The sequence below is a fragment of the Chiroxiphia lanceolata genome, chromosome 3, assembly GCF_009829145.1.
Source record: "Chiroxiphia lanceolata isolate bChiLan1 chromosome 3, bChiLan1.pri, whole genome shotgun sequence".
In the NCBI taxonomy this organism is placed as follows: domain Eukaryota; kingdom Metazoa; phylum Chordata; class Aves; order Passeriformes; family Pipridae; genus Chiroxiphia; species Chiroxiphia lanceolata.
This window is the reverse complement of record NC_045639.1, coordinates 30021054-30034384: the sequence shown is the minus strand read 5'-3', so window position 1 is coordinate 30034384 and position 13331 is coordinate 30021054. Positions and strand designations below refer to the sequence as shown.

The 13331-nt window shown below is 37.8% G+C and overlaps 1 protein-coding gene across 4 annotated transcripts in view; it reads left to right on the top strand.

Moving 5' to 3' along the window:
* Positions 1-13331, top strand: part of DAAM2 (dishevelled associated activator of morphogenesis 2) — a 202283-nt gene that overhangs the window by 113428 nt on the left and 75524 nt on the right. For all 4 annotated transcript variants that reach the window (XM_032681445.1, XM_032681447.1, XM_032681444.1 and 1 more), the window contains exon 4: positions 9977-10051. In XM_032681445.1, coding sequence (XP_032537336.1) covers positions 9977-10051 — 75 coding nt within the window. The remainder of the gene's footprint in view (positions 1-9976; positions 10052-13331) is intronic.

Here is a 13331-nt window from a genome sequence, read left to right as displayed (position 1 = left end):
TCTTCTCCATATTCTGAATTTCACTGAGTGTCCACCACCCTTAAAAAAACCAGTGAATACTGAGTAGAAAGAGTTGCTGAACTCCTCTCTTTTCAGTGAATAGTTAAGAAATGAGCATGGTAAAGAATTGTTGCCAGGATATAGTGACAGTCATGAATAAAAAGAAATTTTCTTCTACAATTCTGGAAAGTTGTTTAGTTTTCATTGCAGTCACATGTGACAGTTTCAGCTATGCACCTTAGCTGAGGTGAAAATCACATTGTTTTCCATGATATTCAGTCATCTGTTGAAAGGCACCTGGCATCCCAAACATTTTGCAGATGTAATAGGAGAGAGAAATGAAGGCTCACTGAAACAGTTTTACCTGAGTTTGTGGAATAGGCAGAGGTAGACAAAGGAACTGAGTGATGCCCTCAAATATTGAGCTAGCAGCTTAAAAGCTGTGTGCCTGCCAGACTGTATTTATTTCCTTTGTTCACCTGTCCAACAACTCCTAACTTTGCTGTTTTTTCAATAGTGATGGGTTAAATGATGAAGAAAAGTGGAAAATATGTGGCTGCTCTGACCATCTGTCATCACACTTGGTAAAGGGCCCAGAGCAGAAGTGAACTAAAGCAAGAAGCAGTGTGCATCACTGATAAAACAGACAATGTACATGTTATGAACAAAGAAGAGACACCTTTTAGAGTTCGGTGTTAACAAATTCTCCATGTGCTCCTAGAAGGACTTGTCCTAAATATCTCTGCTGGCTCTAGATAGGTGTGTCCTAGGTAGTTCCATTTGTATTTGAGCACAGATAGTGACGTTTCATTCCCATCATCAAGCAACGTGCAGGGTGTTTGCCATGAATGGTAGGTGACTTCATTTTATTTACAGAAGTTTGTAAGTGATTGCTTGCTGGAGATAAACAGTAGAAGAAAAAGATAAACTTGCAGTGCAGGCATGTGGGAGACAAGAGGCTCAGTTACACAGTCTGGGCCCTTCTGTGGCTTTTCACATTGCCTAAAGAATGCCCAGAGGAGGAAGAAAGGAAGTGAGGAGGGAGACAGTCCAAGTGGCAACATTCTAATGTGGTGGGGATACAGCTGAAAATAGTGCTGTTGGAAAGGGGACAAGGTAAAGCGGATGGGTAAGGAAAAAGTTCCTTTCTGTCCCTGCTGTATCCACAGCATGTTGATTGTAAGCTGAACAGGGTTAATGCTAGCATGGAAACGTACACACACTACTTATATATAACACAGACTGAAAAGTAGTAGGGCCAATGCAGAGCTTGAATGTTAGTGAAACAATAGAGTATGTCCTACTGCTACTCCTTAGGATTTGTTGGGATAGTGACAGATTGTTGGCTTCACCTGCCACAGGAATGACTGCAGAACCTTGACCCTGACCTCAAGCTTGCTGCAGGTTTGTGGGGACAGAGCTGTGGTTCAGGAATACAGTCTAAGTCCACAACCACACACTTGGAGAGCCAGCCATGTCCATGAGAAATGTTTTGTCTTCTCCTGAAGACCCCCTGAGTAGAAAGATTATGAATCAATCTTCTGACTGTAGGATCCTCCATAGTGGGCATTTCCCTTCACCTTCCAAAGAAGCATACAGGATGGGCTGAAGACAGCTAGGCTTCTGAGAACTTGTTCATTGGAAGTGCAGGGAATTCATGGATCACCTTATTTGGCAGCTTATTATTTAGATTGCACACTTATGAACTGCAAAATATTGGTTGATTTGGGACTTGTGAAAAGTAGAGCACATAAAAGGTATGAGTATGAACTTCAGTTAATATGACAGAATGATCTTTATGCAGCAACAGGGTCAGGAGAACTTACCCAACAAGAGACCAACTACCATGACAGAAGTTAAACATTCAGCAGAGGAACAATGTGTAATAATGGTAGACTTCAATTTGGCAAGTAAGCTTTGTCCCGAGGGCTAAAATCACTGGATAATTCAGTGTGGTCTCAGCTGTACAATTAAGTAGTTCTGTAAATATAGGGACAAGTTATCCTCTTGGTCATTGCACACACTATACCCCTAAATTAATACCTGCTGATCGTGTGATTCCCATCCTATAGCAGGGCTAAATATATTTGAAGAGGGACAAACAGACTTGTATAATCTGTAAATGTAAGAAGAGGCTGCTGCAGTCAGTGCTGGCAACAAGTTTACAAGTGTCTATATTAAGGAAAATGATAAAAAGCCAAAAACAGAGAAGACAGGATCTTAAAACCAAAAGTGTACAATGCAATCCTGAAATAGAAAGTTCCTTAAAATGGGACTCTCTTCGTCAGTAATCTGTTGTAAGTCTTGTGCCAGACATATTTATTATAAAATTTAGTCTTGGCTTAAACACTACAGTTATACATTGAAATCAGTGACTGAGACTTCTGAGATTTCAGAAAACATTAATTCTTTGGCTCATAATGCTGTACTGGCAACCTTTTTGCCTGCCAGTTATGTCATTCCAGTCTATTTTCTGTGAGAAACTATCTCTGTATGTATATGCAATGGATCTCACATTTTTTCTGGAGGATAAGAAATAAAAGCATGGTCTTCTCCTTTAGAATGATACTAATTAGAAATAATTAATTTGAAGTGATTTTGAGTGTTAGAGGAGATTGGAAATGACACCCCGTGTGTGTATACAATGTACAGCTTCTGGAGATTCTATATCTATGGGTGCTTGGTAAGCAAAAAAAGCGAGGGACGGCATAATCAATTCAAAACAAAGCATAAGTTTAACTTGACTGGAAAGTTTTTCAGCTGTGGTAGAGCCAACCACCTTTCAAAAATGACTGATAGTCCATTTTCATTTCTAAAGGCTAAGGATTTCAGCATCTCTGAAGCTTCTCTCAGTGTTAGGAAATTATTTCTAAGAGAGAATCCTCATTGATCATAAATGTATCCCTTTTTCACTTTTATGCTTTTAAACTTTATTATATTTTTGACACTGAGTTCCACAGTTCGACATTATAAGGCATTTTGTAATATAAATAATAATATGAAGCCTTTGATTCTTCTTCTGAAAGGCTGGTTAGTAACCAGCATCAGAGGTCATTATTAGGTCTGTCAAGTTACTGGCAGCAGGACAGAGCTGAGGCAAAATGAAGCAAAAAAATTAAAAAAAACTCAGAAAACACCCTGTGGTCTGTTAGGTAAAATATCCCTGTGTCATAATGCAGTGAACTGGAAGCAGATATGGCTATACCTGACCATTGTGAGAGGCAATTAGAAACTACTCAGTTGCATGCTCCAACTGGTAATTAATGAATATTCTCTTTTAATAAGTTATACAGTAGACTGCTTTTGTGGCATAAGGATTATTATCTGCACATCAATAGCTTAATTCAAGGGAAAGGAATAATGTTTGTTTTTCTCAGTATGGGTAAATTGTGCTCAAAAGGCTTAGCTATAGCTTCCTTCCTCAAACTGAGAATATTTGTGTAAATGCTAGTCAAGGAGTCTGAGAAATGGAACAGTGACCACATCTGTCTAGTGAATGGCTCAGTCCTTTGGTCTGTCCTGTTTCAAAATTAGCATCTCTTGGGACATGGTTGGCTTTTTGGAGGCATAAACTGTCTGAAAAGCTTAGATGTATTTTAGCTCCACTTCTGGATTAGCATTTCATCCCACAGCAGATCAAACACATTTTCTGTCTTTTAATAAAACTACTTTTTATTTGTGAAACTTTGGCTGCTCAGAACTGAGATATAGCCAGTAGAATGGACAGTGTGTTAATGAACAAGTAAATGTTTCTTTGAAAGCTGAACTCCTTAAAGTGAAGAAAAGTCAGTAGGTCAGTCATGAAAAAAGGGAAAATGGTGATTTGGATGGAAGTGCAGTACAATTTCAGTGTGGATTGATTCTTGGCTGTGCTACAGATTTCCTGTGTAACTGGGAACTGTGTAATTGTCTGTATCCCGTTTTCCCTGTTTCTGCTGATCTTGCTGAAAAAAACACAATACATTAATTTCTTTAAGGACCTTTGTCAGTGCATAGTGCCAGGTGTTACAAGATTGTATTGTATTTGGCATTAATAACAGATGATGCTAGGAGTTGAATTTTTACGTCTCTGAAGGGAAAAGAGTAGCTCTTGTGGGAAATCAAGCACCAGTGATAACCATCTTCCAGCCTTCAAGCAAACAAAAACTCCACCTTATTTTTAGTGGACAGAATATTCGTGTGAAGAGCAAGGGTCATGCATGTCACTTTGAAACGGAACACGGACACGAGTCTGAATCCTGAACATCTCAGATGAACCTTTTACCAGCTAAGCTGTTATTGTGAAGAGTATGTGAGGGCTTCAACCAGAAACAGAGAATCTTTATCCAGCAAAGCTTTCATCTCATTTGATGAAAGTCATGTTAAAGTGAACTGACATTAAAAAAAGCCAAACCAAACCAAACAAACCAAAGAAAAACAAAACAAAAAACCTGAAAAATACCCAGCTATTTATAATCAGGATTTCCATTACTATTGCTTTTTAATGGGAAATATGAAAAAAAATAACTACAGGGGCTTACTCAGTATGATAAAATGACATATTTCACTTTTTCTTAAATCATATATATTTCTTGTAATGACTTGAACTCTATGATTTGTATTTTCTGAACTGTATGTGATGATGCTGACCCTTCAGACCAGGAAAATAACCTTTCTTTCAGCTTTGTGATGTACCAGAATGATGCATGAAGGCTTTTCATAGGAGGAGTCACACTAACCTTAATGTAGCTTTTGCAAGAAAATGCAATTCTTTGTGACCTAAGTATGAACTTGAGCATACAGTGTCTGGACACGATGCAGTGAACAAGCTTGAACAGGAATTTATATTACCATAGCCTCATTTCCTATTCTTCATCTGTGTTTGCACACTGTTTTTATTGATATAGAGAGGAGTCTAATGAACAATATCATGGCTTCTTGTCCAAGAAAGGTTTTAAAACCACATTTCCCAGCATCAGGTGTGTGGCTTGTTCCCATTCTGTTCTAAACAGTGTAAAACAGCTGTTGGCTGTTCTGAAGAGACAGATTTGAGAAGGAAGTCATGTTGCCAATGAACAGATGAGATGTCATGACAATAGTACCCATGCTTTTCCTATGACATCCATAACACATGATGCATTTCTCGATGTATCTGTTCAGGGAGGAAGTGTTATTTTATAGTATACACGTTAGAAGGGCTTCTTGAGTCATCATCCCTGGCAATTTATCACATGGGCGTGTGTGCAGGTAGTGGCCAAGTCCATGTAGTGGTTGGACACCCAGGGATGGCAAGCATCTGCTGATCTCAGGGAGCTGGTAGTTGTCTACATTGAATAAAAGCACCTTGGTGTAAATGAGGGTGGAAATGAGAGAGTGCTGGATTCAGTGTTAAAGCAGTGTTCTTAATTCTGACAATTTGTTTTCCTGGATGAGTTTTAATTGCCATGTCAGCATATATGCCTCTTTGTTTCCACCTGTAGGAAGGAAGACTTGTAAAGTCTTGCTAATTTTGTTAATGTATTTATTAATGCTTTGATGTGCTCAGATTTTCAGGACATGCTCTAGAGAACTTCTCAGCATTTTTGCAGTCATTTTGCTGCAGAGTAAAACAGCAATGTCTCATCACTGGAAACTGAAACCCAGTGCTCACCTCAAAAGAGCTTCAATGCAGGCAGTTACTGTACAGGCTTTTCCTGTGCTGTTTCTTTCAAGACTGAAACCATCTCGAAAGAAACACTCACCATATAAACAGTGTCTTTCATTTTTCTAATCCACTCAGCCATGAATATCTGGCATTTCCACATGATTTTTGTAACACTAGTGTTTGGTACTTCTTGTTAAAATGTTTTGCAACAAAGGCAGTGGTCCACAATGCTTGCTTAAGTCTCTTATGGCAAATGCTTGTCCCACTGACATGGCATCCACTAAAAGTCTCTGCTTTCTAGAAACAGCTTGCCTGATGGATCAGGTCTCCCAGGATTTGCAAAAAGGTTTTTGGGATAAGCTGAGCTGTGCCCACAATTCTTTGCTTTATTTTCTTTCATTTTTGGTTGGTTCAGATGGTCCAAATACTTGCAGAACTCCATTAAGTCCTATTTGGGATGAAGTCATAAGTTCCACTTTCCACCAAGTCATGGAGCCTGTCCAAATTAGTGTCAAAGCCTGTATAATACCTTGGCTATATTGCAGGCTTGTATAGTATCAAGATCCTGTTTTCACAGCAGTTACATAGTTGTTACTCCAGTGAAGAATGATATGGCCCCTTATAAAGTCTACAAGCTGACGCCTGTTTTTTAATGTAATATTTACACTATTCAAGGAGCTAAAAGAAGGCTTTACTTTAATAGATTCCTTCAGCTAATGTTTTCCCTTATACAGATGGGTTATTGTTTCCAGCTTTTGATACCTATATGGCTTTATATATTAGAGCCTCATTATTTTTCCTTTGGTTGGGTTTTTTTCCTTCTCTGTGTCTCCTGCAGCAAGGGAAGGGTTTTGTCATTATCATAATTTTGCTTTGCAGTTTTCTCTGAGATTTTATTTGAGGGTTAAACCCCTGAATATATTAGAAACAAAACACAAAGAAACCAGCATCCTGTTGTTGCACCCCACACTACACACCCTGAATTGCTTTCTATTTTCGACTAATCTTTCCCTCTCTGAGAGAAAGCCTAGTACAGCAATTTCTTAGCAAGGGCAAAACTCACATTATTTAGGCAGTTAAATGTGGGTTATTGGTTTGGTTTTTTTGTTGGTTTTTTTTCCAACTACTCTGATGCTACATGTGTGAACTTGACTGTCTTTTCAAAATGTTGCCCAGGTGACTGCTATAAATAACACTTTGCCACCTAAGGACTTCATGGGGCTGATTAAAAATCTCTATGCTCATCCTGAGTATAAGGAGCTTTCTGGGACTTCATATTTGAAATAGAGTGCCAGGTTGTAAGTACATAATTATTTATTCTAGTGAAGTAAAACACACATTAACAGCCACAGAATTCTGGTGTGAGCAGGGGATGTAGAATACCACTGAGATTGAATGGACTCTTCTGCTTAATATGCTTCTAGACCAAAACAACCTCAGAAAGTGAGGAACTGCATTGTGAAGTATCTGCTAAAACTCTTTTAACCTCAGGAATCTGCAGTACATCTTCAGTCTGGGCTTTCATTCAGGAAAAAATCTTACGCTTACTGTGTTCCACTGAAACAAATTTTCTCCCAGTTTTAATTAAATCCTAACCATAGGACTTGCAGACTCAGAGTTCAGACCAGCTTGTAGTGGATGGAGAATGGTCAAAAATGGGATATACCAAGGACCATGCCTTAATTGTCAAGCTAACTGCATATACAGATATACTTTAGGAGATAAGAGTCGTCTTCTCCTTGGTTCTAATTGTGAGATTTCTAGTGGTTTGGGTTCAGGTAGAAAATTAGTCAGAATTCTGATTTTTTTGTTATATCTATCCTGATGCTTTTCGGCCTGTATATCTAACACAGACATCTAGAAATGTTAGCTGTACCATTCCAGCATTTATGCATTTTTCTCCCTAACAAATTTTAAGGAGAAAAAGTATTGTAGCTTATTTTGGTATACAAAGGATGAATTCAGGCATTCTTTGATTATGTATGTTTGTTTCTTTACTTGGAATTCAGAATGGAGACAGAAGTATAGAGAATACATGCATTCCATGTTCTTGTCACATCTAGTCCACAAACAATTATAGCTGTCACTAGGACTTTTATAATTGTCTGCAGAGAAAAATTTCGGAAGGGCACACGAGCATTCCTTGCCCTTCAGATCAGTGGCTCACCCTGGTTCCCTGCGGAGTGACCTTACTTCACTACTTTTAGATTGGCTCCTCATCTCTATTGTTCTCTTTGAGGGTGATAAGATTATCATATAAAAATGATGCTGTATTTATTTATTGTATGTTTTTATTTATTTTTCCATTGTCAAGGTCATATATTAATTTTTGCATAGAAGGTTAAGGTCTGCCAAGTGTGAAACCGTTGTCAGGGTTATGGTTGCCACTAGATATTATTCTGCACAGAAAAGGGCAGTCTACCAATAACATGTAGTGTGGCAATTCCAACTGGCTGTTGGTAGGGGGTTGCATATTTCTGTAATGTGCTATTTGACATAGATTTGGGTCCACCAGATGCCTGCTCGTTGTAGTCAGGAAAGGGAAAAAAAGTAAGGAAAATCAGCAGAACTTCTCACTTAATTTGAGTAATGTCACCTTGTTCTTAATTTATCATGAGGTGGTGGGGGCATAGCAACTGTGGATGTACTTGGTATCTCTTACCACTTTGCCAGCATTTCATACTTTTTATACAGAGATATTCTATTGTATGATGCTTGGTTTCAATCTTCTGCTCTTCTTAATTGTTCAGTTGAATACAAGGGTTTGAAAAATAATTATATGACCTGTCTTGGTATTCTGTTCTGCAGTCATTTTCTAGATGAGAACAAAGCTACTTTTCAGTATGGTGAATGGAGATGCTTCTTTAGTTTACGTGTTGAAAAACCAGTGGAAGAAAGAGAGGGAAAGATGAAAATCTCAGTCATGACTTTATTTTTAGTTCTAAATAGGAAGATTTTGAGTTGTACAGAACTGCTGCCATGTGTTGTTTGGTGTGTAGCCTGGCAGGAAATTGTCAGGTAGCAATGTGTTTTCTGAATGTGGCTTAATAGCACATAGAGCAGTTTCTCATCTCTAAATTAAATATTCTGGAATAGCTGAGGTGATCTGATAGACCTACACTTTTAGTGGTTTTATGCATATCTTCCAGAGTAGCTTTCCTAGCATTCATGCACAGAGAGCATTGGTGAGATCCACACGGTCTTCATATGTCTTTGGACACCTTCAGGATGAGTTAATTAGTTCAATCTCCAATCATATGCTAGGAGACTTAATATTAGTTATTATGACAGCAGTTTAGAATGGGAGATTAGAATCCTAGAAACCAATCCTTATATTACCCATGACTGTTACACCTATCTACAAATAAATAGACTTAGTAGAAGGAAATCTCATTTCCACTGAGCAGTCAAGGAACGAGAAAGAATTGGTTCCTGTCCTTCTTTTAGAAGGTTGATTGAGATTAGTCTAGTGAAGAGGATTTAAGGTGGATTATTTGTGAAGTAGGGAGGGAAGGATTAATATTGACTCTACTGTAATTGAGGGGATGCTGTTTTTTTCCTTTGGATGTTCTGACATTTTGCTTAACTTGACAGGATAGGATAGAATAGAATAGACTTATTTCGGTTGGAAGACACCTACAATGTTCATCTAGTCCAACTGCCTGACCAATTCAGAGCTGACCAAGTTAAAGCAGATTGTTAAGGGCATTGTCCAAATGCCTTTTAAATACCAACAGGCATCAACCACCTCTCTAGGGTGCCTATTCAATGTTTGACCACACACTTGGTAAAGAAATGCTTCCTAATGTCCAGTCTGGACCTGTTTTTGTTTATCACATCAAAACAGTGAAGTCTTTTGGCTTCTTTTCAGGTTCCATGACTTGATTTTTTTTTCTCCATAGCAGATGTTAAACCCCTTTGTTGGTGAATTCCAACATCACCCTAGCAGTAAAGAAGCCAAAATTTATAAGATCTGTCAATATAAAGCTAAAAAATATAAACCTGCTATCTGTAAATGGGCTATCCTTCTACTGGGAAACATAATATGTTTAAGGGACTGAGGTTTGTTGCTTAGATGCCAAAGATAACTGTTTCTTCATCAAACTTTATTGTTCTGTGTTTAATGATCTCAGCTGAAGGAGATTCTTTTTATCTGACACACCATGGTGACAGTGCTAACTTTACGCTCTCAGAAATGTTTGTAATAAATGCCACACATCTATGTGCATTATACAAGAATATGGGGGAGATAACATAGTAAAGAGCAGAGCAGTGAAGAATCCCAGGTGGTTTTAGAGTGGCATTTCATCCTGTAGAGGCTACTTGTGTAACCTTGCTTAACTTTCTTTTCAGGAACAAGAAGATCCTAATAAGCTTGCTACCAGCTGGCCAGACTACTACATTGACCGCATCAATTCCATGGCAGCAGTAAGTTACCTCCCCTGCAAAGCAGGGAAGATTTCCTACCACAGAGATGTGTTTCTTTAGGAAGAAATCCCAAGAGGAGAAGAATTTTGTTCCAAATGTGTAACTGATTTAAAATAGGACTTCAAAAGAAGATGAGTATGTGGATTCAGAAACAGCCCTGCTCTAGCAGAACAGTAGATTAGAAAGAACCATAAATATTTCCAGTTTTTGTTTCTCCAATACTGAGCTCTGAAGGCAATCAAGTTAGTGTCTGGAATGAAAATTCAAGAGATTATTTGATGAATCAGAAAAGCAACTATTTGAAAATTAGGTAAAGTTTTGTTGTATGGTTTCAAATTGAAATGTCTACGAAATAACACTTGGGCTATTAGTTTAGTAGAAGAATTCCAGAAAAGGTAGTTGTTTATCCGCTTATATAAGAGCATATAAATAGAGGAACATAAGGCTGTAACACCTCAGACATTAGATACAAACCAGCAAGGTATTTGAAGTAAACTTTCTTTATTTTTCCTTGTTCAACAGCTGTATAGAATGTCTCTTCCTCTGAAGCATCCAGTAGAATCAGAACACCTGCATACACCATTATCCTTTGTTATGGTAGATTTTGCATTTGTAAATTTGATCATTTTATTGATTTTGGTAGTCAAATTTTGCCTCCAGTTACTCATGCACAGAGTCTACTCAGCTTTAGTTGGTAGTTGTGCAGAAATGATAATAGGATTCTGTTCCTAGCATCCTAGATAGCACATCTTGCTTGTTAACTTATGCTTTTATTTTTGATTTCTAAAGGTTTCTTTGCACCTTTTGTATTGTGGTTATGAGCTATAAAATAATTCAATTAAAATAATGTCTTAATGGATGCTGAATGTGTCAATAATGATGCATTTTTCTTGGTGAAATATGTCTTGCTCAGTAAAACAATTTAAGGTTTACAAGTTATAATCACTCACTGTAAGAGGATAAAAGAAACACTGCTTTCTACTGAGAGTCACGAATAAACAAAACTATAACCTTACCTTCATGCCGTATTTTCATGGGACAGAGTAATGGAATAGAAAGAACATGGACTTGTTTTGAGAAAACACATTGAGCTTTACTGACTGGCATGACACTGTGCTTTGACTTCCTGACTGAACAAATTTACTCTACAAGGGCCATTAAGACGAAAAAGTTAGTCTGAAACCTTGCAATGTCACTGAGCCAAATACTTCTGGTAGGACTTGATCCAAGGCCTCTTGAATCTACTAAAGTTTTTCCATTGATTTCAGTGACTTTTGGATTAGTCTTTAAATGATCTTGATGTAAACCTGGAGTGAATATGTATACACACCACTGTTGTAAATCTGGAGCAGTTCCATGGAATGAGTCTATATTTTGGCCTATGTTTCTAATTTTAAACATGTTTTAAGAGCACCAATAAACACTAGTCCTGGTAATGTTGTTTGCATGCCTGAATGCCAATGCTGAATTATTGATAACCTTTTATTTGGCTTCAAGACTCACATTTTACTCTTCTGCTTGAAGTCTTGAGAAGACACACTAAAGTTATGACCCTTACTTCTGATTTACTACTTAGTTGCTTCACTTTTAGGCAGGTGAAACTTAGCTGACTTTCACAGAAATTGTATCAGCGGAAAACTGGAGTAATACAGCTGAGAACCAGCTCCAACACACTTTAAAAGACATTTTCTGTTCATTATTATTTAGACCTCTGAGATTTTTAACTTTCAAACAGTTATTTTTAGGTCCCATATAATTTCAGTTCTAAATTTAGTGGTGGGTTTTTTTGAACTTATTATTTTTAAACTGCATCCAAGTGGAGTTGACTTTGAAGTGGTGAAAGAAAATTATGTTTCATATTGCTTCCTGACACTGTCTAGTCTATTTCAGTTTGTATCTCTTGGGCACTATCAGGTATTGCAATATTTTAATTAGAAATATTACAAGAAGTATTATTGTTGAAATGGTAGTAATAATCACAGAAGTGTTAGTTTCAAATGCCTTAGATCCTGCTTTTAATAAAATTGAATTCTTTCATCTCCTGTGAATTCATTGCATAAGAATCTTTTTATATGTAGCTTTCACATCTTTTTCTTTATCCTTTTGTTTAATTACGAAGTTCTTTTTTTATATATTAGCTTGGCAAAAATGTTCTTCCTACTCACTGATAGTGTGGAAATGGCTCCTTTATCTTGCTGGTATCATTAGGTATCTTTCTGTGGATTTCAGCAGGCCAAGGCTCCTGTACTCGGGAATTATTTTCTTGGAAGACCCGTTGCAGTGTTACCATCATATCTGCCCCTCACAGATTATGTTTGAGAGCGTGTGGTGATTCCTGACATGTTTGACGTTCCCTACTTGTAACCTTAGACCACTGTATTAGGAAGCACTTTAGGTCACAGAGTCCTGATCCAGTTCAAAAAGCCATGCATTTTAGACACAGTTCTGTTCCCACAATTGTTTCTGTTACTATGACTTTTCAGATTTTAATAGTTTTTAAACTCAATTTTCACAAGAGAGTATGACAACAAAACTGTATCTTTTTACTAGTCCGTAGTGTGAAATCCTTGTGGAGGCACTGTCCCATCCTCCAGACTGAAAGGAAGGGGCTGAGTAGCACATTGGTAGATTGTCTTCTAGACCAGTCCTTAAGAGAAAGGGGCAACTGCTAATGATGTCTAATTTAGAAAGAGGACCCTCCAAATTTGTCTAGTCCTCTGATGTCAACATTCTGTAAATACTACTGGTGATGTGCACAGGTTGCACACCCACAATTAAGACCGTTTCCATTATCAATGTCATTGTCATCTTCTGCTGATTCATGAACATGCAAAATTTTTTTTCTTGAAAACAGAGCAGCTGCCCTGTTAATATCCTCCCTGTGCTCCTCCTGCCCTCCTCACCCCATGTAACTGTCTGCTTGGCAGCACAAATAAACACAGCTCTCACTTTACTGGGGAGGAAAAGTTCTGACAGCACTGTGTTGCTTTTATGATCTTGGCTGTATATGCATTTCCACAGAGAGACTTTCAGGTGAACGGTAGTTGAAGATCCAGCTCTTCTGGAGAGATGGCTCGGTCAAGACTGTGAGACAGGGGTCAAGATTCATAAATACAGCTGAAACCAGGCCCTTTTCCTTGATTCAGAAAGCATTTGTTCAAAGCAGAGCAGCTTCACAGGAGGTTAAAAGTACATATCTTTCAGCAGAATTTGGCAGGTGGATGATAACAGTCTCTTCTATCTGAGTTAGATGACATTTGTGTTACTTTAAACTTACTTG